The sequence below is a fragment of the Leucopleurus acutus genome (genome assembly GCF_964270905.1).
Source record: "Leucopleurus acutus genome assembly, chromosome: 14".
Taxonomy (NCBI): Eukaryota; Metazoa; Chordata; class Mammalia; order Artiodactyla; family Delphinidae; genus Leucopleurus; species Leucopleurus acutus.
The window spans coordinates 59,647,073-59,673,558 of record NC_139156.1 but is presented as its reverse complement, the minus strand read 5'-3'; the positions used below and the strand labels follow the sequence as shown (position 1 = coordinate 59,673,558).

Sequence of the window (26,486 nt, the reverse complement as noted above, 5' to 3'; positions counted from 1 at the left end):
TGTAGGATGTCAGGAAGCTGGAAAACTCCAAACGTGTAACTACTAAGGTTATGTCTAGTGACATGTCATATACAGGACCCTACATTGTCCCTCTCTTGTCTAAAACTGAAACTCTAGTAAACTTTGTCACTTACTTTTCAGTGTCGTCAATTTAATGAATAGTTCCTAATCTGAAGCCCCTACCCCTATCTTACTGTGAGAATTAGTGAAATAAATAACACTAAACCATTTTAAATTTGGAGAAGAAAGGCACTATGAAAACATGAGATACTGCTGCTCAAATACAACTTGAACCTTGTTTCTTTAGGAAGTTTTGATACCAAAGACCATAATGAAACAGACTTGGATGTTTGCTTCAAGAGAATATTGTCCTCATTCCACACCTGTCCATACTACTCTTTTGTGTGCTATTGTAAACTCCTTGACCACCTGATCAAGACATTTTCTAAAGATCATTTCCAAAAATTAGGCTTTATCCCATTCTCATGTAATCTGCAATGCTATGGCTGCAATATCATGAAATCAGTTCCTTGAAATCACAAAACAAGATTTTGACGTGAGGGGATGTCCCTCTTTTAGAGTTCCCTTCTGGATAAGATACTGGAGGACTCATTGCAGGGAAGTCTTGAGAAAAAAACAATAGGAGGATGAAGGATTGTGAGGGTTTTTCTTTTTTTTCCCCTGAAGAAAAATATCAATAAACTAACTCTGTTGACAGTGTAAAGCAGTGCTTCTATCTGGGGTCAAGGCCAGAGCAATGGACACCTTATCCCACTCATCCTCTTCCTCTGATAAAGCCCCAGCCAGTACTGAAAAGTCATCTTCACAAGAGCCTAGAGGCCTTTTTAAAAAGTGTTTGAAAAAGAAGCGGACAAAGGAAGACTGAAATTAAGAGGATTTTCCAGTCTGTCTCTGGTGGCTGGTCCAAAAGGATGCTTCAATTCCTGCTCTTCACCTGCCTTTTCACTACAGTAACACTGGGGTCACCAACGGGTAAGTCTTGTGTCAAGTACTTGACACGATGTACTTTTTGTTGGAGGAATTTGCTGTTATGTACAGGTAATTAAGAGCAAGATTCCAGTATCTTAAATACTGGTTCTAGAATAGGAGAAGAAAAGTCATTGAAAACCTGTGGAGATATATTTTCAGAGAATTTCATTTTATGTTCCGTTTAGCCTTTTGCCTGGGCATCCAAAATTTCCATGGATCTGCCAAATCCAAACAACTTTCCATGAGCTAAATATTTCTTGGAGTATCTGTAAAAGGAATCCTAACCTCTTTATATTCTAGGCACTTGTATAGTCCAAACTTTAAGAGGGAAAAAAAAATTTTTTTAGAGCAGAGGATAGAGTTTTTTCTTTCATTAATACAAGGGACTGAGTGTGCCCCTAAAGGCACAGATCTGGATAAATCAGACTTCTTAGTCTTGACATCTGAAAATACGACTTTTTGCAGAGATTGAGTGAACCTTAAACTGTCTCCCCACTTGGTACCTCCAGACTTGATACAAAACTGGCCAAAAAGCAAAGTTTTAATTCCATTTAGTAACAAATGTCTCTCTCCTTTTCCCATTAGAATTTAAGTTCTAACTAGAAGAGAGAGTGAGATGGCAAGAACCATCCTTCTTGGCACCTCTGAGAATCTCAGTGTTTAATTGCCCCTATTTCTTCGGGTAACTAAGGCCTTGCTTCAGTACCTTTAAGAATAAACATTAAAAATAGGCTTGAGACCCTAAGGAGACATGTAAAACTAAATGTCATGTGGTATCCTGGATGGGATGCCAGAATAGACAAAAACAGGCAAAAACTAAAGAAATCTATGGAAAAACTAAAAAACTGAAAAAACTAAAGAAAACTATGGACTTGAGTTAATAATAATGTATCAACACTGGTTCATTAATTGTGGCAAAGATACCACACTAGTGTACGATGGTTTCATAATAGGGGAAACGGGGTGCCAGAAAATGGGAACTTTTTGTACAATTTCCTCAATTATTCTCTAAATCTAAAACTGGTCTTAAAAAGTCTTAAAGATAGGTTTGAGCTAAGTTTAATCACCCTGTATCTGCTACCAGTAAGTAACCAAGAGTCGCTTGAGTCAAAGTGGTCCTGCCCTCAACTTCCTCCCCGCTTTCTCCCCACTCTCTTCCCTGGCTTACTCCTCCCTCTAGTACCTCCTGTACCCTCCCATCAGACACCTTCTCCTTTCCCAAATCTTTTTTATTTTATTATTTTTTTTCCAGCCCTTCTAGGACGTTTGACTCAACGCCATAAGCAAGATAAAGGGAGAACTTTGGGGGCTAGGGATTGGGTGGGGGTGCAGTTGCCTGAGAGGAAAGGGTAAGCGAGAAAAAAGCAGAAGAAGGGAGGGTGGAAGGCGGGAAGCGAAGGGGGAGAGGGAAGGAAGGAGAGGAGGGGCTTCCGGCCCGAGTGCGCAGGGCCAGAATCTGGCGATCCGGACTATCCGAGGGGCGGTGCCCGGGGTTCGGACCGGGAAGGTCAGGGAGTCCTGGTCCCCGGGACGAAAGGGCGGGGGTGCTGACGTTTGCTCTCTGCTTTCGGCCACGGCGAGGTGCCGGCCCTGGGCGCGCACGGACGTCCGGGCTGACGAGCGAACATCCTAGTAAATAAAGGCTGACCGGCTGTCTGCCAGCTGGGGCCCCCTGACTCGAACTTTGCCCACCGGGCTGTTCTCTGAAGCTCTCTCATTTGAGGGATGTATTATGTGTGCATGTGTATATATACGTCAGTAATTCAGGACGCAACATGCATAATACTGAATTCGGGCTCCACATTGAGAGACTGAAAAAAGGAATTAACGCCAGCGGCCAGATTATTAAAGGATTAAATTACTCCCTTTAAAGGGGGTGAGTGGAATGGGTTTATTTAATGTTAGGAAATATTGCATGGGTAACTTTTAAAATATGTATTTAGTTTACAGAAGATAGTAAATTTCTCCTATTTGTGGCATGTATCACCTACAACAAGAGAGGAAGTAAACTTTCAACAAATAGCACAAGAAATGATAGTTAAATTTAAGGAAAAACTTTATAAATCATGAAATAGTTATTGAGGGAGGTTTAGGAATTTCTGTAAAAGCTATTAAAAGTTGAGTACTTAACCATTTCTTATAAAATTAGAGCCAAGGAGATGAACCAAATATTTCTATGAATTTATAATCACCTGTGAAATTGCCCTGGAAATCTGTCTTCATAAGAGAACCACAGCTGGGAGAGCAGATAAGGGAATTTTTCCCTTTTCAGAGGGTAGAGAGTCTGTATGAGGACATTTCTTCCTCTCAAGGGACATCAAACCATGGTCTAGGGCACAGTCAGGAAACCGCAGGGACATTGTAAGGAGAGGGTTGCTCCTGGCACGTGTAACTGCAAAAGTGTTACTTCCAGAATATGCAATATCCTACTTATTTCTTGTCCCAAACGGTTATTATACTCTAAATGGGGACCTTAGCACTAGGCTACACCATCCTCTACATGTGACTGAAGTTTTGAGATTAAACTTGAAATTGAAATGTAGACTGGGAAAACCCAAAATATTTTCTAGATAACTTAGATTTTTTGATCATGGCCTATCCACACTTAATTATTGTGCAGTATTTGCTGAAGCTGAATTTCCTGCCCACAAAGTATTTCAGCCTTAATATGAATTCCCTGCCTACAATGTCTATTAAGTCAGCTTCACATGCATTAAGAAGGATAGTACTCTGGCTAGGACTCCTTTCTAGAATTTCTTGATTTTATAGATTCTTTGTAAGAACAATTTGCCTGTGTTAATTCAATGTTTTCCTGAAATTGAGAGAACCAGTGAACTGGGGATATTGGTGTATTCAGTCATTAAAATGTTTTTGATGAGGTATTTGTCCATGTTATTTATGCACTAAAAATGCATGCTTGAAATGTTGCTATATTCTAGACAGTGATGCCCTGGCTAATTGTGAAGACACAAAGTTCATGGTGTTTTCAATAGGTGATGGAACATATACCAACATTCACATGAAGAATATCTTTGATAATTACTTGACACTATACTGTGTTTTTCAAAGCAGCTGACATATGCCAGAGGCCTATTCCTTCTAAGGTGGAATGAACTTTACACATTCATTATCAAGCCAAACTGCCTGCTAATGCAAAATTCCGTCCAAAATCTTGCTTACAAATGACCATCCAACTACTTTTTGAAAATTTCCAAAGATGAAGAGCTTACCACTCTATGATACAGCCTCTCCATTACTAGATAGCTGAACTGAAATGCACTTCCCCGTAACAATTTGTTCCTGTCATTGTAACCGAAAGCTAATTCCTCTTTCACAAGCCATTCCAGATTTTTGAAGACTGATGCATATTCTTCAGGGTTTGGTTTTTTTTCTCCAAACAGTAGTTCTCAGCTTCTTCCCCAGTAAATAATTGTTAGGCTCCCTTCTAAATCTGATCACCTTCCTCTGGACATCAAGTTTGTCCATTACTTTCATAAAATATAGCCTCCAGGTGTGAACACAGTACTCAAAATATAGTCTGACCAGTGCAGATTTCAGTGAGACTATAACCTCCCTTGGTCTGAACAACTATCCTATCAGATGATTACTCTGGATGAAAGGTTTAGTTCAATGCAAACACAAAACCTTAAATAGATTTGAAATAATTTTTCAAATGTAAAAGGCATTTATGAAATATGTTTACATCAACTTGAGGAATCTTAAACAGCTACTTTTGGGGACTTTAGATTATTTCTTTCTTGAACTAAAAAGCCAGAATGTAAGACCAAGAAGGTGGACTCAGGCTATTGCCACTGTGATCTGAAACATCACAAGGTGCCTCTGAGGTGTCCTTTTCATTCCCAGCCCTAGATCCTTGTTCCGCTTACATCAGTCTGAATGAGCCGTGGAGGAACACTGACCACCAATTTGATGAGTCTCAAGGTTCCCCTCTGTGTGACAACAATGTGGATGGGGAGTGGTACCGCTTCACAGGCATGGCAGGGGATGCCATGCCCACCTTCTGCATACCAGAAAACCACTGCGGAACCCATGCACCTGTCTGGCTCAATGGCAGCCACCCTCTGGAAGGTGATGGCATTGTGCAACGCCAGGCCTGTGCGAGCTTCAGTGGGAACTGCTGCCTCTGGAACACCACGGTGGAGGTCAAGGCTTGCCCTGGAGGCTACTATGTGTATCGTCTGGCCAAGCCCAGCGTCTGCTTTCACGTCTACTGTGGTCGTGAGTACCTTCCCTGGGCTCTTTTCCCTCCCCCCACAAGGCCACATATGGCATCAAAGAGAAAAACACCATAGGAAATTTGGTTATGGTAGTATCTCAGAGCCTGAAGAACATTGATTTAGGGCCACGGATACCTCCAGATCATGATTTCTGAGGTCTGTTTTTAGATTTCTGAAAAATTCCTGAAGAATAGAAAGGGAAAGGAGCTATGACTTTGATCAGTTTTACTTTGTCTTCCACTCCATTCAAACAGAACAGTAGAAAGTGAAATGTTGACTTAGATTATTTAGTGTGGATTTCCAGCCTTTTTGAGCATGGAGGACCCCTTCTCAATATATATTTCAGACATCCATACGGTAGCATTGTGCTTAGTGCCCACTGATTTTTTAAATGATGTATAATGGGAAGAAGCCACTTGAGATCAGTAATACTTTTAAGTGAATTTTCATGTTATTAATCTCATAAAAATCTGTATACATTTAAAAAATAGACTGCATAGAAGGGTAGGACATAATGCTTACTTAATCTACAGCTCATGTTTGGTGAGGTTTTAGATTTGCAGAAACTCCATGGTCACCCAAGGATCTGAAGTTGGGACTCATTGAACTCAATGACAGAACATGTCCCTAGGCAGCACCTCTTGCCAATGGGCTATATAAACGCTGATCAATGAGAATTCTCTTGATGTTGGCTAGGAATTCATACCCCATGATTGAACTCATGAGGCTTTCTCATGGATGAGAGTGTCCTCTGGTCCTCGCCCTTCCTGAAAGGTCCTCTTTATCCTCCATAGATTTTTATGACATCTGTGATGAGGACTGCCACGGCAGCTGCCTGGATACCAGTGGGTGCACTTGCTCTCCAGGAACCGTGCTAGGCCCCGACAGACAGACATGCTTTGGTAAGAAACCCATCTTGCGGTAGAAACAGGCTATTAGGAGTAAAGCACAAATCAAAAACTCTTCCTGACTCAGAGCACCATCATTTTTCCAGTTTGTGTCTCTGAAAACTCAGAATGGGGTTTGTCTTTTTAGTTCATAACTAAAGCCTCAAGCCAAATTTATATCATGTGTCGGGACAGTCTGGGATTGCGTTGTCCAGTACACTAGCTACTAGCCATGTGTGGCTATGTGGCTTGTGTGACTGAAAAACTGAATTGTAATTTTACTTAATTTTAATTTAAAAGCTAATATTTGATTCAGTCATTGGAAAACTAAAAATGTGTGGGGCAACTTGAGTGAACTGTAAATTTAATACTCTAAAATACAGCTCAAGTATTTCTGATGAAAATTTATCATCCAAATTGAGACATGCTGTAAGTATAAAATACACACCAGATTTTGAAGATTAGTTCAGAAAAAGAATAAAAGATCAATAATTTTAATATTGATTATATATTGAAATGAAATATTTTAGACATACTGGATAAAATGAAATCTATTTTTTAATTTATTTTATTTATTTATGTATTATCTTTTGGCTGCACTGGGTCTTAGTTGCGGCCTGTGGGATCACATGGGATCTTCAGTTGTGGCATGCGGGATCTTTCATTGAGGCGCACGGGCTTCTCTCTGGTTGTGGTGTGCAGGTTTTTCTCTCTCTAGTTGTGGCGCACAGGCTCCAGAGTGTGTGGGCTCTGTAGTTTGTGGCATGAGGACTCTCTTGTTGAGGGACGCAGGCTCAGTAGTTGTGGCACACTGGTTTAGTTGCCCCACAGTGTGTGGGATCTTAGTTCCCCAACCAGGGATTGAACCTGCATCCCCTGCATTGGAAGGCAGATTCTTTACCACTGGACAACCAGGGAAGTCCCTAAAATATTAAGATTAATTTTACCAATGTCTTTTAACAAATTTTTTAATGTGACTACTAGGCAATTTTACATTACATGTGTGTCTTGCTTTGTATTTCTGTTGGGTAGCTTTGGTCTAGAATTATCTAAGGACATACTCCTATAGCTTCACTAATATAATTTTGGTTTGTCTGAGTAGCAAGAAAGGGGAGTCGGATTATTTGTAGGAAATCCAGAGTTGTCCAATTGTATACATGTTTTGTTGTCTACAGCAGGGAGAAAATAGAGTTGAAAAACCCAGGACTGAAGATCATCTATTTTCTGTTTAGTGTTATGAAGCTTTTTGTATTCAGACTCAAATAGAGTTAAAACAAGTCTAGAGAGAAAGGGGAGGACTACCCCACAGCTGCCTCCTCCAGAAGAAGAGTAACAAGATCAGGATGGGATAGGGCATCAGGATGAAAGGGATATCAAAGGGTTCTTATTTTAGAAAAGCTTTTGTTCCTCAGTCTCTTTAATGAACCCCACTAGCCATCCCATGGAGCATGGTTAGGCGCTCCCATAACAGTTGTTAGGGCTCTTGCCTGGTTGATTTTGACTATGTGATTTAATGTAAACAGGTTCAGGGTGTGGGGGACGATGGTTCCTACAATTACCCCCAACCCCTCACACTGCACACACACACACACACACACACACACACACACACACACACACACACACACGTGTCTGTTGGAAAACATTTGGCTTCCTCTTAAGGCAGGAGTTGTTCATTCATCTCTTCTTTTGTTTTAATATAACTTTTGAATAGGTAATGTATTTAAATGGCTCCCAAGTTAAACAGCATGAAGGTATACAGTGAAATATCTAGCTCTCTGTCCCCCATTTGCTCCACTTCCCTCTCCTCCAACTCCATCCCAAGTAAACTCTTTTTTTTTAAATATTTATTTTATTTCTTTATTTTTCTTTATTTTTTTGGCTGTGTCGGGTCTTAGCTGCAGCACGCGGGATCTTTCGTTGTGGAACACGGGCTTCTCTCTAGTTGTGGCACATGCGTTCCTGGGCGCGTGGGCTCTGTAGTTGTGGTGGCCCGTGGGCTCTCTCGTCGAGGCGCATGAGCTCAGTAGTTTTGGCGTGCAGGCTTAGTTGCCCCACAGCATGTGGGATCGTAGTTCCCTGACCAGGGATCGAACCCACGTCCCCTGCATTGTAAGGTAGATTCTTTACCACTGGACCACCAGGGAAGTCCCGCAAGTAAACTCTTACATTATTTACTTACGTATGCTTCCAGGGTTTCTTCAGGCAGATATAAAAATAAAAATATACATATTTATTTGTTGCCGTTTTTTAAACCAAAGCTTGCATATTATACACACCATACACATCTCTTGCTTAACAATTTATCTTGGACATCTCTGCCTATCGGGACATAGGGAAAAGCCCCCAGTTCCTGCCTGGAGTCTGTCTGTTGGTTTCAGGGAGATCATGAACTCCCTGAAATTAGAGGCAAAGTTTTGTGTTTATGTGCATGTGTCAATGTTACTTTAGTTTTTTAAAAAATATATAACAATTTTAATTATTTATTATAAATTAGTTTTTTCAGGCAGAGTATAGGAAAATAATATAACAGACACTCATGTACCCAGATTTATAGCTAAATTTTTCTTCCTTTTTGAATTAAAAAAAATTTTTTTAATTAATTTATTTATTTTTGGCTGCATTGGGTCTTCATTGCTGCATGTGGGCTTTCTCTAGTTGTGGCGAGCGGGGGCTACTCTTTGCTGCGGTGCATGGGCTTCTCATTGCGGTGGCTTCTCTTGTTGTGAAGCGTGGGCTCTAGGCACGTGGGCTTCAGTAGCTGTGCCTCGCAGGCTCAGTAGTTATGGCGTACGACTTAGTTGCTCCGCGGCATGTGGGGCCTTCCCGGACCAGGGCTCGAACCCGTGTCCCCTGCATTGGCAGGTGGATTCTTAACCACTGCACCACCAGGGAAGTCCCTCTTCCTCTTTTTAAAATAAAATTTTACAGATACAAATAAAACCATCTCACTCCATCTCTTTTACCTCTCTCACCCTCCAGGGGTAAAAATCACAGTTTTGAAGTTAGTGTGTGTCCTTCTGCTTTATGCTTTTATTATCTATGTAATAAATAACAATAGTAATATAACTTAACAATAGCAATATATAGCATTGTTTTGTGTGTTCTTAAAATTAACATAAAAATGATACGTTACCTCACGTGTGAGATTTTCTCCAGAGTATACCCATAAAAGTGGAATTGCTGGGGCATAGAGTTTCTAAGGCTGTAAGTGACAATAAGCTCCCAGATAACAATGGCTTCAGTAAGCAGAAGCGTATTTCTCTCTCAGGTAAAATACTCAGTCTCCAGGTGAGCAATCCAGGCTTTCGACAGAGGGTGAACCCAAGCACCAGTGTGGCCACTCCCAGGAGGGCTGCTAGCACCTCTAGCCATCCACTGTCCAGGCAGTAGGGGCCCTGATGAAGGATCTAATCTTAGCAACTATATTTTTCATTTCTACGAGTTCTGTATGTTTGTTTTGTTTCAATTCTGCCTTGTCTACCTACACAATTTTATTTTGGTTACTGGCCTTACTCTTACCTGTTTAGTAATTTTTTAAATCCTTGTATTATGGATTTTTCTGGATTATTCTGTTCTCTCCAGTTCAGAGCCTCCCATTGGTTATCTTGTCAGCTTTCTCATAGTGGATCATCTCCTCCTGCATATGTTTTATGATACACCACCTTCTGTTGTCATTGTTTTTCTGTGGTACTCCACTCTTATTATCTGGTTTGAGGAGTTCTTTTTTACTACAGAGAGCTTTTTGATTGCTTGTGTCACAGAAGCTTCACCAGTCCAGGCCAAACTTGACATCAGTTTCTCAGTTTCAAGATCCCCACGCCATGTGGGAATTATGAGTTCATACTTCAACCGTGGCAGGGCCCAACTTGGGGTTTATGAAGGCTTTTCTCTTACCTAGAGCCTCAGGCAGAGAGCTCCTTATTTCTTTCCTGGGCCTCGGAGCAGAGTCCTTCTCCTCCCCCTTTCATTGTGGGGATACGTTTTCCAGGATCCTAGACTTGAGCAGGGTTTCAGTGCTAGCTCGTCTCCTCTCGTGGGCCCAAGGCCATGCCTCCTGTCACCTTGTGGGTGTTTAAACCCCAGTCCCTGGTTTATATCCTGTATCCAAGCCATGGCAAATTTAACTCCTCAAGCTCCCCTGTTTTTGTTTGTAGAAGGAAGGGGATCGACATTTGTTGCCAACTGTGCTTATTCTTTTTATAGCAAGAGTCCATGTCCTTCATCAGATTCTTCAAAATGTTAGCAATCATTGCTTAAGTACAATGGGGGAATATTCCAATATTTAAAATAGATTTGAGGGCAGTTCTTCATGTTTTAAAGAAGACTGCTTCGCAAAAAATTTTATCCAACATATCCTCTGCAATGCAAATTCCTTTAATGCATTTAAAACACAGTTTGATTTATGTTTTATTTATTTAGCAAATCTTCAGGAATTGCAGAAAGTGAGACTCTCCAATACAAACAAGCAGGTGAACCCAAATACCAAAGGGGACTTCATTTCCCCAACAGTTTTGCCCTGAGGAGGGAACTGGCAAGCAACCAACTAACTGCCTTCCGCTCCAGCAGAGGGCAGAGGGACAAATAACTTGGTGGGGAGACCAGGTTAATAAAACTGATTATATTGGAGTTGGTTTGTGGAAAGTCTATGGACAGGATCTGAAAAGATGTGGAGTTTCTGCTAAGGGGCTTGGGAAAAGGTTGCATGGCTCAGCAGTATCTAAATGGTGTGGTCTCTCTTCTACAGATGAAAATGAATGTGAACAAAACAATGGTGGCTGCAGTGAGATCTGTGTAAACCTCAAAAATTCATATCGCTGTGAGTGTGGGGTTGGCCGTGTGCTAAGAAGTGATGGCAAGACATGTGAAGGTGAGATGGGCAAAAAGGGATTCACATCAAGAGCCCCCAGTAAGCCATTGGCTTATTCTTTGATGTTCATAAAACTGGCCAACGTCGGAAGAGAGGAACAATCTGGCTGTGTAAAGAAACCACAAATCATCATCTCTGAGAATCATTGCAGGATGCTCGTGTTGCAGACAGAATGCAGTGTTGATTTTGTCTCCAAGCTTTAGCAGGAGGGAGCTGTTGCATTTTGCAAGAGGCAGAGAGCTGCATTTTAATTGGTGGTATAAAAATAGGGTATTCCGTGTTTCTCAAACTTTAATGTGCCCACGAATCACCTGGGATCTTGTTAAAATACAGGTTCTGATTCAGTAGGCCTGGGGTCAGGTGAAGATATTGCATTTCTAAATAACTTCTAGGTGACACCTGTGCTGCATATCCAGGGAGCACATCTGGAGTAGCAAGATAATGGAGGTAGGTAGCATAACAAATGGTTTACAGCAGTGTTTCTCAAACTTCCCTGCTGAGAATCACCTGGGTGCCTTTAAAGCTGGCCTTTCCCAGGCCTCTCTCCTGGAAACTCTGGTTCAGTGGGGTGGGAGGGGCCTTACAGTTTGTGTTTTTACCAAGTTTCTAGGTGAGTCTTACCATCTTGGAAGTTTGGGAAACTGGCTTACATGAAGCCATTTTTTTTTTTTACTCATATGCTTTGAATTTATTAGAGATTAATACATTTTTAGAGATAAGTAAACTTATCTTTTTTTTTTTTTTTTTGCGGTACACGGGCCTCTCACTGTTGTGGCCTCTCCCGTTGCGGAGCACAGGCTCTGGAAGTGCAGGCTCAGCCGCCATGGCTCACGGGCCCAGCTGCTCTGCGGCATGTGGGATCTTCCCGGACCGGGGCACGAACCTGTGTCCCCTGCATCGGCAGGCAGACTCTCAACCACTATGCCACCAGGGAAGCCCTAAACTTATCTATTTTTGATAGTAGAAATGCTGTATACATTTCATATAATTAAGTGCTAAAAAGAATTTGTAATGTATGTCAAATAATTGAAATGGAAATTGTCTACTATTATGACATGAAACTTAGATAATGTCCCTTCTCTAAGGCCCTTGCAAATTATCCCAAATAAAATTTCATCACTTCCACTTTAATAAGTCTGAATCTCATGATATTGGGAGTTGAGAGACCAAAAAAGGAAAAAATTCTGCAGATTATATGGAGAGATAAATGGCTTAATTATCATTATTTACAGAGGACATATGATTTGTCCCAGAGGGTAATTGAATTTGTGGCATAACAGATTATAATACTGCTTATGATTTCACTTTATTCTGGTTATATTCAAAATAATAAAATACTACCCCAAAAGGAAAAATTATGGCTAGTGCTCACAATTCATTTCATGCAACAAAATTTGCGTTATTAACTCAGGGACCATTAACCAGGATATCAAATTACTGTCCCTTGTAAAAAGACTAAAAGTACTTTAAATTTTATTGAGTAAGAGTGATGTCCTGAATCCTCCTTAAATCTTATTTTATGCAATAATCTTTACATATTTAAATATTAATGAAATGTTCCATGAGGAACATTTATAATTACTCATGAGTATTTCATTGGAAATATTAAGTTAATCCTCATATAATTTTAAAACCTAATAATCATAACTGAAAAGTATTTTAGCAGAAGATAAAATTTGAATATGAATTACACTTTAGGATTAAGATTCATATTTGAAATCCTGTTTTTTTTTTTTGTTTATTTGTTTTTATGGAAACCCTTACATTTTATTGATAGTCCAAACATATTTGTTTCTTTAGCTAGTCTGTTAGATTAGCATATCTTCTTTTTTAAAATAAAAAGCTCTTTTTAATTTTTAAGTAACTTTTATTGTTTTGTTTTATTATGAAAGAGTTATGTTCATAGAAGAAAATACAAAGGAGTAAAAGAACAATAACCAAAATGACCACAATCCCACTTGCAGATATAGCCATTCTAAACATTTTGGTATGTCCTTGGAAGAGACTTAAAATCCTTTAAACCAAATAAGAATTTCAGTTTATTTTGTGCTTTGCAGTTTTAGACCTGGAAATATCCTGAGTGAACATTTAATCCAACACTTTCATTTTACATATATTGAAATTGAGGCCCAGGGAAATTAACTGACTTAAGGAAAACCATTTTTAAGAAAAAAATTTCCTATTAATGTTGACTTTAACATTTTATAGCATATTTTATGCTTTCTTCTGCACCATTATATATCATTTTCAGCTATTTCAAAAACCCATAGGAATACTCTTATCCTTTTTAATTGTACAGATTTATAAACAGGTGATAGCCTAATCTCTCCTAAGTTTTGCAAAGATTAATTCATTGCAAATTTATTCTCTCTCCCTGTTTCACAAAAATTGATTCATCTCAAGTTAATTTACTAAGGACTAATATTTTTATTATTAATGAACTGAGACTAATAGCTATAACTGGAAATTGGCTCATATCTTTTCTTGAACATCTTAAATGATTTGAAAGCATTCCCTTTTTTTTTTTTTGGCCATGCCATGCGGCATGTAGGATCTTATTTCCCCAACTAGGGATCGAACCCAGGCCCCTGACAGTGAGAGTGTGGAGTCCTAACAACTGGACCACCAGGGGATTCCTGAACGCATTCCGTTTTATTATCTTACCCCTAAAACAGGGACCAGCAAACTTTTTCTGCATAAACACAATAGTAGATATTTAAGGCTTCGCGGACCATATGGAATCTGTTGAAACTACTCAACTCTGCCCTTGTAATGAGAAAGCACCCATAGACAATAGGGAAATAAATGGGTATGACTGTGTGCCAATAAAACTTTATTTACAACAACATGTAGTAGGCCAGAGTTTGATGACCCATGATCTAGAAGATCATATCCAGAGCCCACAAAGGTCATTATGTTTCCTCGCTAACTATGACATTATGAGGTAGTTTCTTCGTTTTTCAACTGAATATTTTTCCTTTTTGCACATTTGATTGAGTATGCTTTTTGAAAATGTGAAACTTTTAAAAAGAAAACTTTAAAAAACTATGTCCTAAGAGGAATGTCACAAAGAGCTCAGCTGAGTGGAATCTTTCAGTGTGTTGTCCAGGTTTCATTTTTTTTTTTTTTGCAGTACACGGGCCTCTCACTGTTGTGGCCTCTCCCGTTGAGGAGCACAGGCTCCGGACACGCAGGCTCAGCGGCCATGGCTCACGGGCCCAGCCGCTCCGCGGCATGCGGGATCTTCCTGGACCGGGGCACGAACCCGTGTCCCCTGCATCGGCAGGCGGACTCTCAACCACTGCGCCACCAGGGAAGCCCCCAGGTTTCATTTTTATAATGTGCTGTCAGCCCAAGAAACATATCTCCAGTGCTATTATTCCTAGAGGTTTGAGGAGAGGGGCTGGTGATCCAACCACTGGTAATAGCTCTGACTAACTCTGATCCATTTAGCTGCTCTAGGTGAATTTATATTCTGTCAGTCCCTTTTACTTCAATAATACTCTATAAAATTTCAAACTGGGTGGACTAAATGTTACAGAAATTAAGAAATGACTTTTGGGTCTTCCTCCCCAAAATTGTAGTCTAACCATGAGAAAAACAGACAAAGCTGGGTTGAAGGGCATTCTACAAAATGACCAGCTTAAATAGTTAGAGCTATGTGTGTTGTAAGATTGCTCTTTGTAGCTTTAACATTTAATAAACTTCTTTGTGGACATCATGTCTCAGTGACTGAGTTGGGCCCCAATGATACTGTGGTAAGTCAAGTACAATGCCTGATGCAAAGTACCAGTCCAAGAACCAGAATTCTTGGGGAAGAGGGCTACAATATCATTCCCTTTTCTTTTGGTTTTTATTGCAGACATTGAAGGATGCCACAATAACAATGGCGGCTGCAGCCATTCTTGCCTTATGTCTGAGAAGGGCTATCAGTGTGAATGTCCCCGGGGCTTGGTGCTGTCTGAGGATAACCACACTTGCCAAGGTAGTACATGCTCAACCTCTGCTCTTAATTCCTCCCTCTTAATCTCCCTGCCTTCCTCAACCGAGTGTGTCAAGATTCTCATCTTTTAGAACACCACCTCTTTTAGCAGCATGTGTACACTCTGGAATCATTTAAAAATTGTGGTAAAAAAATATAACATAAAATTTACCATCTAAACCAATTTTAAGTGTATAGTTCAGCAGTGTTATATATATTCACATTTTTGTGCAACGAATCTTCAGAACTTTTTCATCTTGCGAAACTGAAACTCTATACCCATTAAAACAAGGACCCCTCATTCCTTCCTCCCTCCAGCCCCTGGCAACCACCATTCTACTTTCAGTTTCCATGAAGTCAACTACTTTAGGTACCTCATATAAGTGGACTCCTACGGTATTTGTCTTTTTGTGGTTGACTTAATTTCACCTAGCAAATTGTCCACAAGGTTTATCCATGTTGCAGCATATGACAGGATTCCTTCCCTTTATAAAGCTATTCCACTGCATGGGTATACCACATTTTGTTTATCCATTCATCCATTGATGGACATTTGGATTGCTTGTCAATAATGCTGCTATGAACATGGGTGTGCAAATATCTCTTTGAGGTCCTGCTTTCAATTCTTTTGGACCTATGCCCAGAAACAGGATTGCTAGATCATACAGTTTCCTTTGCTTTTTACTTTTGATTTTTTTCTCTAATTTCTATTATTAGTTGTATAACTAATACTTAATTTAGATGGAATTCCTCTCTTTTCTAACAGATAATTGGCTTATGAAAAGTTGAAAGCCCTAGGGAACTGATTCTTCCCCCTACACATACAATCTGATCATCAACAATCCTCTGAGAACTATTTTCTGGAAATCTAGTTATTTATGTGAGAAAATTAATTCACTCATCCATCAAGTATTTAATGAGCACCTATATGTGACTTCTTTATACTAAGCCGTTGCTGTGATATGCCCTCACATATTGATATCGCCCTCACATATTGTCTGACAGTACCCTTTGTACTCCTTTTAGAGTATTTGTACAGTCTAGAGGAGTGAATGCTAAGGAAGAGCAATCTTTTTATATTAAATTAAAGTGAATTTTATAGTTTATGGTTTATTGAGCAATGCAAGGACAATTTAGAACTCTTCCCCAAGTGCGCTAACGCTGTTTTTATTACCTCTGTTTTATGGGGCAGTAATTAATGGGAAAGTCAAAGTGGTAGCGTTATGGAATTTAAGCCTATATCAAAGCAGTGCTTTTTCTGTATTGCCAATAAATTTTGTTTGTGCTAAAAGTTCATCCTTTAGGTGTTTCAGCGCATGGAGTTATGCTAGACACACTTTGAAATAAATGTTTGTTGGATTGAAATTTTGATAACAGTATTTTCTCATTTGGGAAACAATATAGTATTTGAGGAGCATTATTTGACCACAACCCTGGGAGTCAGGAGTCCAGGTTTTATTCACCAATGTGTTTTGAGCCTCAGAGGTTTCCTTGAGGATAGAACAAAAAGTTCAAGGTGTGGAAGGGAGAAGTTATTTCTCCTAGAATCCTCCTTCCCTTCTCCCAGTCCCACTTTTCTGGTTCTAACAGCAGTTCCTGTCCCCGCAGTCCCCGTGTTCTGCAGATCGAACACCATTGAAGTGAGCATCCCCAGGGACCTGGTCGGCGGTCTGGAGCTCTTCCTAACCAACACCTCCTGCCGAGGCGTGTCCAATGGCACCCACGTCAACATCCTCTTCTCCCTCAAGACATGTGGCACAGTGGTCGATGTAGGTTCTTCCTGAAGGACCCTTGGGGAATGACCAAATCCAGTTATTTGGGAAGTTGTTGACAGAGGTGTGCAGTGTGGCTTGCATCATAGATGAAATATTTCCACATAAAAGAACGGAGTTAAAAAAAAATCATATACCATTCATTTAACAAATGTGTTATTGAGCATCTGCTGTGCTGTGGTCCCGACACTGGGAGGACAGTGGCTTAAAAAGAATTCTGCTCTTTCTGTTCTCAAATGGTACCATCTCTCCAATATGTGCAGACATTTTTCTGAGTGCATCAGCACCAGTACCCGGCGGCTGGCTATGTCTCCTCTGACCAATTATTATACTTGAAGATAGTGACTGATATAGATGATGTTTCATTTATGAGGTAGTAAATGAGTTCAGGGATTGAACCAGTTAGAGGTAAAAGGTTTGTACTTTCCTGCAAGAATCTGTGCACAGCCCTGTGCTGGGAGCCTGAGGGATATGTGAAATAAGATTCCTGACTTTTAGGAATATCCACAGTAGTATTGAGATGAAAACACACACAAATTATAAATAAGAGACAGTGATACAGTTGACGGGTGGTATAGGAGTCCAGAAAGGGACAAACAATGGAACAGTCACGACAAGTGGGACTTGAATTGGGGTGGAAGCATGTGTGTGGTTGATACAGGCGGAAACGAAAGGAAAGGGCATTTCAGATGGGAAACAAGTGAGCCAGTCTCAGACATGGGAATTCTTGAGGCTTAAGCTGAGTGAATGGGCAACACAGCCTGACTGGAAAAGGAGACTGGAAAAATAGATGGGGGGAGACTATGCTTCCAGACATCTGCTTTGTGTGCTGGGGTGAGACGTTTGGGCTTTTTCCCATAGGAATGGGATTAAGCAGGCTCTGTCATAATGAAATCAGAAGTGGGCAAGATGGATAGAAAAAAGAGGACCTGGACCCAGGAGATAAGTGTAGAGGCCCTTGCAATGAAATAAATACTTACTTATTGAATCCAACTTAGAGAAAATCAGAGAGCTAATGAGATTTGGGGTGAGACATGGGGGAGATATATGAGGAGAATGTCCCGCTTTAGGCAAATTGTGTTTGTTGTATCTGTGGATAATCAAATGGAAATGCCCTACGATGAGCCAGGGGTTCTGGCACACAGGAGAGCAGACAAGGCTGGAGATGAAGAACTGAAAAATCATCTGGGTAAACGCGACAGCTGAAGTCTGCGTGGGGTTGAGCTCAGCACAATGTCATGCTGCAGCACCATCACCAGGTCTAGGATTCCAGAAAAAGAATAATGTACAGAAGCTGTTCTTTTCTAAAATATCAGAGCTTTGAATTGGCTGATTCTGCATAGCTCAGGTTTTTATGACTAATACTCCAAAAGAATGTGTGGGTTGACCATGAAGTGGTATGTAAAACTCTTTAACAGTCAAAATATCTTGCTAAAAGGAGGAGAAGCAATTAAAAAAAAAAAGAAGCCTCAGGCTTCAGCAACCAAATCTCTCATGTGCTTTGATGTAAAAAGAAATTTGGAGAACGTTACGGTGGGCGGGGGGCGGGGGCTGAGGTGCTCTGTGGAAATAAACATAGACTCTCCTCTCCTGGCCCTGGCCTGGCTCAGGTGGTGAACGACAAAATCGTGGCTAGCAACCTTGTGACAGGTCTACCCAAGCAGACCCCAGGGAGCAGCGGGGACATCATCATCCGAACCAGCAAACTGCTGATCCCTGTGACGTGTGAGTTCCCGCGCCTGTACACCATTTCCGAAGGCTACGTCCCCAACCTTCGCAACACCCCGCTGGAAATCATGAGCCGCAGTCACGGAATATTCCCTTTCACTCTGGAGATCTTCAAGGACCATGAGTTCGAAGAGCCCTACCGGGAAGCTCTGCCCACCCTCAAGCTGCGAGACTCCCTCTACTTTGGCATTGAGCCCCTGGTGCACGTGAATGGCTTAGAGAGCCTGGTGGAGAGCTGCTTTGCCACCCCTACGTCCAAGATCGACGAGATCCTGAAATACTACCTCATCCGGGATGGGTAAGTAGGCTGCTTGGACGATGGATGAGCCCCAGTTTACATCCGACCTCTGGGCACGAGAGCAAACTCAGTCATTTCTTAAAACCACCGCAGCACTCTCACCAGCTCTTAATTAGTTCAGAAACCGTTTGTGCGCATTTTGGTGGTAAAAACTGGTGAAGGAGAGGGGAGTCCAAAATGACTCCAAGGGGTCTAGCTCGTGTGACTGACTGGATGCCCTTAACCAAGATGAAAGGACACAGGTGGAGAAGCAGACTTGCTGTGAAAATATTGAATATGATAATTCCAAGTAATAATATTGTATTGTAAATACCTGCAGGATACTAAGGCAGAGAAGTTCAGTGGGCAGTTGGAAATGCGTGTCAGACCCAGGAACAAGGTCAAGACTAGAGACAAAGGACAGAGAATCGCCCCTGTTTATAGTCAAAACTATAGGATTAACCTGCCCAGAGAGATTGTAGAGCATGGGTGGCAAGTGGGGGCTGAGAAATGCAAGAGGGTTAGGAAGTGGGAGCAGCAAATGCAGGCCCCTCTTTTTTTTTTTTTTTTTGCGAGACGCGGGCCTCTCACTGTTGTGGCCTCTCCCGTTGCGGAGCACAGGCTCCGGATGCGCAGGCTCAGCGGCCATGGCTCACGGGCCCAGCTGCTCCGCGGCGTGTGGGATCTTCCCGGACCGGGTCACGAACCTGTGTCCCCTGCATCGGCAGGCGGACCCTCAACCACTGCGCCACCAGGGAAGCCCCAGGCCCCTCTTTTAAGAAGTTTGGTAGTGAAGGAGAGAGAAGAAACACTTGGTCAGTTTTAGGAGAAGAAAGATCAGGTGAAGTTCGTTTCTGTTTGCTTGTTTTATACAAAGGAGATTTCCGTATTCCCTGAGGATGCTTGGATTGAGAACTTTGCTTGTCTCCGTGTATCATTGGAAGCCTGCAGTTACCACACCCACTGCTTACATTCCCAGGAAAATTACACTCACATCCCAAACTCATAGTAGTATCTCATCAGTTTCTTCCTCATCCTCAATGTCAGATGGGGCACATCTCAGGCAGATCAGGACCTGCAGCTTAAGAAAAGGCAAATAGTCTAGTCAGAGCACCATAGGCGTGCCCGGGTTCATGCCCTTTGCTAATTGGCCTGGTAGACTCTGAAATTTCTCCTTTGCTTTTAACTCCCCAGATCTCTCACCACAGGCAAGCTTCACCTGCTGCTATCGATCTCCTGCACAATGATTTTCAACCCTTGATGCACATTAGGATCAACTGAGAAGCCTTTCTAAAAGTAGCAATACTCCAACCTGGTTCTCCACTCTTATTGCCCTAATTCCAGCTCTCATTATCTGTCACCCGGACAGGTAAAACGCTTTCTAAAAGCCTCCTAAATCCCAGCTCTCAAGTCTCAGCTCCACAGAGCCCTGGGTATCCAGCCAAAAGAAAAAATATTATATGTATAGTCAGATCCCTGCTGAAAACATTTTGATGCCTCTTGATTTCCTTTGGTTGGTAAATTTAACTGTTTATCAGCAGGAGTACTTCTAGTTTCAGATTCCTGTAGCCTCCTTAGCTTGTTTTCAGAATCTGGAAAATACATCACTCTGAGCTGCTTTGGATGGCTAAGAGTAGGTCTCATAGCGGGCTGAAGCCCTTAGGTTTCTTGCCATCTTAAAGGGTTCTCCACAAAGTTTTAAAATGAAACGTAGAAGCATCAATTTTTATGTCTTTTTTTAAGTCACATAATTAGTGCTAAGTAGATTAGGAAATGGATTTACTTTTGGGGGAGAATGGATTTGGGTTCCTTTCAAATTTTTTTACAGCTTTATTGCAGTGCTATTTGCATACAATAGATGTACATATTTAAAGTGTACAGTTTGATAAGTTCTGAGGTATACACCCTGGTGAAGCTATCACTACAATCAAGACAGTGAATATTTCTCTTACCCCAAGTCTTCTCCTGCCCCTCGTATTTACTTTTTGCAAACATAAACGTATAGTCTTAACTCATTTACTGGGAAAACATGTAACCTGCAATCTCAATAAAGCTTGTTATTCAGACCCTCAGTTAGGACTGACTATATATTTTTATTTTAGACAGTTCTAAGAAGAAGCTGTGCTATTTAATTTTCTAGCCGTTAGCACACACAAAACAACAACAAAATGCTATGGAAGATGTTAAAATTGTTAAAAAGCATAGACAGAACTCAAAAACACTGCTGTGTGGGCCTGTTTCCACTATTCACAGGAAAACAGTCCCATTTCCGGTGCAATATTGTATAATACAATATCGGCTAGGACAATAATGGTGCATTTGAGATAATCCTTCAAGATAAAATCCAACTCTCAGCTTGGCTTGCTCTTCCTCGCCCTCTGACCTCTACCTTCTCCAGTTTCTGCTCCTGCCAAAGGGAACCATGGGCAATTCCCAAATTCTGTTGTTCCTTACACCCTCCTGACTCTGCACCTGCTGTTTCCACTGCCTGAAATCTTCTTCCCTCTTTCTTCCTGTCTGATTCTTACTGGTCCTTTGAGACACATTGGGATTTCTTTCCTCCATGAAGCCTTCCCTGATTCCTTCTGACCTGAACTAGATATCTTCCTTCCTTCTTCCTCCTCAATGCCTTGCCTATAGTAAAAGTCATTAAATATTTGTCTAATGAACTATTGAATGAGTATTTATCATAATAATAATCTGGGGCTAGTTCAGAGCCCTAAAATAAACATAATGCAGTTTACTTATATTTGTAAATTATTTGATTATTCACTGTCTTCAGCTTAAATTTAATTCAGGCTGATATTTAACACATCTGATTCACTTCCCTCTAGTTTGGTTGGCATATGCTCTGAGAATGCAAAATAATTTAATGCAAACCTAAGCAAAGTAGAATTAGAAAGTTTATCTCCAGAAAAAGAAACATTGAATTCCAAAGTCAAATATTGGACAACTTTTGGGTAATCAGTTATTTTGGATTTTCCTATACCATTGTTACTTTCTTTTAGCACATGAACTTGGAGTTGATGAACTAGCATTGTCTAATCACAGCAAACACCAAATCAAGAGCCAGAATTTGTCTTGGGTTCTATTCCATAACATGTTGCCCTGTAACTCTTTCTGCCACATCTTCTCTTTAAAAAAAAAATCGTATTTTTACTACTCAGCTATAGAAAAGAATGAAATAATGCCATTTGCAGCAACATGGATGGACCTAGAGATTATCATACTAAGTGAAATAAGTCAGACAGAGAAAGACACATCTCATATGATATCACTTATATGTGGAATCTGAAATAGGATAGAAATGAACTTATTTACAAAACAAAAACAGACTCACAGACAGAGAAAACAAACTTATGGTTACCGAAGGGGAAATGGGGGGAAAAGTTAGGAGTTTGGGATTAACAGATACAAACTACTATATATAAAATAGATAAACTTCAAGGTCCTACTGTATAGCAGAGGGAACTATATTCACTGTCTTGTAATAACCTATAATGGAAAAGAATACGAAAAAGAATATATATGTATAACCAGAAACTAACACAACACTGTAAATCAACTATACTTCAATTTTTTAAAAATAGTATTTTTAGGTAAAGATAAATTGAAAATGCTGAGGCATTCACATGAAAAGTGCCATTTTAATGTCACGTTACTATTGTTATCATAGGTACTGGGCTTTAAGCTCCCTGACGTCACAGACCATATTGTTCATCTCTATCTCCTGTGCAGCCCCCAGCAGAGTGTGTATGCATTAGGTATTTATTAGAGAACATAATCAGAAGATGGTATAAATTCATTTAACCTCAGGAAAATGAAAATGCGTACATAAATACAGGAAATAACAGAAACCACATTATATGTTTAGATCCTCTTCAGTTTAGGGGAATAAGGTAGTAGTGGTAATACAAGTCAAGATGTGTTATTTTTAAATAATTTTATTGGATTTTTCAACTGCCCTGAAACAGCAATTACCAATGAACTAGAAAGCGGCCTGTAAGCATGTGGAGCAAGTATCAACTTTTATAGGCTTTTATATCTGATCCCACTTTTTTACTGGCCTGGTAGACGGGAACTATTAAGTGTCCATAAAAGGAAAACAGTCAGGAAAAAAGTTCATTTTGAATTCAGAATGGAAAACATAATACATGTGTGAGCCCCGGCCTTTAGGAGAAATGGTTGATCAATACTACACCGTCGCCTCAAAGTGGAGCGTCACTAACCCCTCTTTACCCTCAAGTAATCCTGAGGCGAGCCTAGGAGTTTCACTTTAAGTGGTAGACCGGAGATTAAAACCCCAAAGCCCTATCAAACTGAAATTTAGCATTAAATCTGGGAAAAGAGGAATTAAAACATTTTGGAGGTGAATGATCTTTCCCAATAGATCCAGTTATTCTCTAAGAAACTGACATCTTTCTTCAGCTCTTTGTTGTACAAATTGGGGTTTGCTCACCTTTGGATCCCCTTCAGGGGCGAGTGTCCATAAATACAGTGAAATCTAGTTAAAGAAAAGCCTTCTCAAATCAATAATAAAGTACGTAAATGCAGAATTCCTGCAATATATTACAAATTAAAATACAGCCTTAAAAAGATACCTTGATTTCAAAAGATATCTCTGAAACAAATGTTGCTGCTGTTGCTAATACTTCAATACAATGACTTAACAGGAGGTCCTTGTGCCCAGTTTGTGGGTACAGAGAATGAGAGACGGGACCAGCAGCGTTAATGAGCAGGCCTGTGTCTGAAGATGCCTTCACAGGGAGGGGATTTCATTTTTCTTTCATTCTCAAAAATCTTGAGTGCAGCCCAGCCTCCTCCACCCAGTTTGCCTCTCCTTGGACCAAACACGTTGGACTGGATTGTTTTTCCACCTCTGTTTAAACAATCAAGTCTTACGTGCTATTCTGCCCTACTTCCAGCTGTGTTTCAGATGACTCAGTAAAGCAGTACACATCACGGGATCACCTCGCAAAGCACTTCCAGGTCCCTGTCTTCAAGTTTGTGGGCAAAGACCACAAGGTGAGCTGAACATCTTTACCTTGTAAAGGTACCTCTCCTCCCCAACCTTCCTTCATGGTGTCCCAGTTTGTTCACATTCTACAAGCCCACAGTTAGGATCTGCATCACCTCTATGAAAAATACTATAAAACTGGCCATCTAGAAGGTTAACACCTCCATGAATGTCACAATTATCTGCCCCCCACCCAGTAAAATAACTGGGCTTGTTCAAAGAAAGTACTATGTGATTATAATATAAAATCCTCGTGAGCAGGTGTGGTTGAAAAAGCCCATGTAGTGGTCACGTGGCAAAGTATATGGACAGAATATTTGCAGAAAAGACAAATAGTGAAATGTTCAGTGAAAATAGTACTTACATGCCAATTAAAATAATTATTATAAGACTATTTTATACATATTAAATTTATAAAAATTATAAATCCCAACTTGCAAGGCTATAGGGAGATGTATACAGTGGCAGTATAAATTGGTATACTTTCTGGAAAGTGGTCTGACAATGTGTAATAACCATAAAATTATGATCATCTAAAAATTTCAATTCTGACAGTTTCTCAAAAACAAAAAGTAAAACATGACTTCTTGAATGTGTTTATAGAGCACTGTTATGAGAGAGGTGTTGTTTAAACCAAACAGTGTATCAATTAATGCAATATTAAGCAGTTAATGCAGAATGAAATATAGAAAAAGGAGATATGAAAAAACTATTGTCATAAAAATTTACATGCAAATTGAATGGGATACAGTTTTTTTTAAATGTATATACATGAATAGAGGTTGTAAGAGGCTTTGTATACTCTGTAAGGTAGAAGGTTTTTGATTTTTGTTTTAGTAGAGTTGTTGAAACACATAAACAAAAGGAAGTTTAAGAGACCAACAGTCTTTTCCATACTGCATTTAAGTGGATTTATGTCCTGTCCAGCTACATCACTGTTCTAGAACAATTGTTAACCATGATGACTAACCCTGATCTTCCTCCTCAGCTAGGCAGCATGCATGGGGAAGTTACTTATAGGAAGAAGCTTGGAGAAAGAACTTGTTATTTTACACAGAAATGCAAGGGAGCCCATGTTATGCCCAGACCTTGATGTGAAGAACCAAGATGTTAACGTTATTAGATGTCTTCACAGAGGTCTCTTGTGTCCCTGCACAAAGGCAGAAGTTATGGATGTAGGGTTTTAAATCACCCACAGGACTCAGTGTGTTTGCCACGTTACTAAATGTGTGAATATGGGCAAGTTCGTTAACCTCCTAAGTCTCAGTTTCCTCATCTGTAAAATGGGGAGGATGATATCTACCTCAAAGGGTAGTTGTTTAGATGAAATGAGATAATACATATGTAACGTTTGGTATTGTGTCTGGCTCCTAGTAAGCAGCTCCCAAGTGGCAGCTCTTCTCACTCTTTTTGTTCATTATCATTATGATCTTTCTAGGAAGTGTTCCTGCACTGCCGGGTCCTTGTCTGCGGGATGCTGGATGAGCGTTCCCGCTGTGCCCAGGGCTGCCACCGGCGAATGCGTCGTGAGGCAGTAGGAGGAGAAAATGACAGTGGTCCAGAGAGCCAGATGTTGACAGGCGGCCCCATCAGCATCGACTGGGAGGACTAGGACAACCCACCACCCGAGTCCTACTTCTGGCTGCCTATCTCCTTGGAATTCTCCCCTCGCCCTCTGAGAACATCAGCCGACACCCTAGGACACAGCGCTGCTTTAAACCTTATACTGTGGGTTTAGACAAACTCCCAGAACTGACTCACTCTGACTCTAGCCCACTGTGTCAGGAAAGATCACCTCACTGCTGACCAGCCTGTCCCAGGTGGGGCTTCATCTTCCTAATGTGGAAAGCTGCGCTGTGCACCAAGAAAGCAGCTAACCCCATGCCCCCCATTTCTTTCCTGCAATAAAACACCTAGTGTTGGATGCAGTAGCCTGACTAAAATCAGAAGTTGGGTATAGTATTTCAAATTAGGAACTTAAAAAAATTAAATAGTTGCTTGAAATTATGACTTAAATACCCACTGACTCCTTAAATATGTAAACAATAATGATACCCTGAAATTTCCATTCAAAGACAGAGTAGTTATAGGGGATTTGGAAGTTTATCACTGTAAGTGTGTACTAAAAAAATACTATTTGGATTTTCTCCTGAACAATATTTTCCTCTGAGGTTTTTATGCTGTCCTAAATAAACTATTTTCAATTAATAAATGTTAATAAATTCACTAACTTGCATTTAAGTGGTTCAATGACTGAACTGTAGACAGAATTAAAATGTGGTACCATATGCCCTGTTATTTGGCATTCTATGCCCTCAGATTGATAAGACAATAGAAAAGGGTATAAAACTATACCGTACTCTATTTTGTAGGTGCTTAATAAATTTTATTGAGATAAATATCCTAAACCACAAAGATTAATGTTATCTGCAGTTAAATCTGCTTTCTTAATATGCCAATTCATTTTATGGCTTTACATAAGATCAGAAAACAGTTTTTCTTCTTTTTTTTTTTTTTTTAGAAACAACTGCAATGAACACTTCGTATTGGAACCAGTGAAATAATTAACAAAAGGAAGGGAAAGGAGAAAATGATGTAGATCGAAGATTGGCAAACTTTTTCTGTAAAGGGCCAAAGGGTAACTAGTTTAGGCTTCCTGGGCCATACAGGCCCTGTCACAACTACTCTGTTGTCCTAGCACAGGAACAGCCGTAAACAAATGTGA

General features: G+C 40.4%; 1 protein-coding gene across 2 annotated transcripts; it reads left to right on the top strand.

Annotated features, from left to right (window-relative positions):
* Positions 1–866: 866 nt before the first annotated feature.
* Positions 867–26,318, top strand: OIT3 (oncoprotein induced transcript 3). Of its 2 annotated transcripts, XR_014326763.1 has the most exons (10): positions 867–993; positions 4,855–5,229; positions 6,023–6,130; positions 10,863–10,985; positions 14,848–14,970; positions 16,576–16,736; positions 18,350–18,765; positions 23,670–23,769; positions 25,200–25,581; positions 26,283–26,318. XR_014326763.1 is itself a non-coding variant. In XM_082855088.1 (9 exons), the coding sequence occupies exons 1-9, from the start codon at positions 933–935 to the stop codon at positions 25,371–25,373; spliced, it is 1,641 nt and encodes a 546-aa protein (XP_082711214.1). In that variant the 5' UTR covers positions 867–932; the 3' UTR covers positions 25,374–26,003. The 2 variants fall into 2 exon arrangements, 1 of the variants encoding a protein (XP_082711214.1); XM_082855088.1 differs by lacking the exon at positions 26,283–26,318 and having other exon boundaries at positions 25,200–26,003.
* The last annotated feature ends 168 nt before the right edge of the window (positions 26,319–26,486 follow it).

Excerpts from the sequence above, each read along its gene's own strand:
- OIT3 (XM_082855088.1), top strand. The coding sequence starts at position 933 with ATGCTTCAATTCCTGCTCTTCACCTGCCTTTTCACTACAGTAACACTG. Across the intron at positions 994-4,854 it reads AACACTGGGGTCACCAACGG|CCCTAGATCCTTGTTCCGCT; the intron begins GTAAGTCTTGTG and ends TTTCATTCCCAG. Across the intron at positions 16,737-18,349 it reads CATGTGGCACAGTGGTCGAT|GTGGTGAACGACAAAATCGT; the intron begins GTAGGTTCTTCC and ends GGCCTGGCTCAG.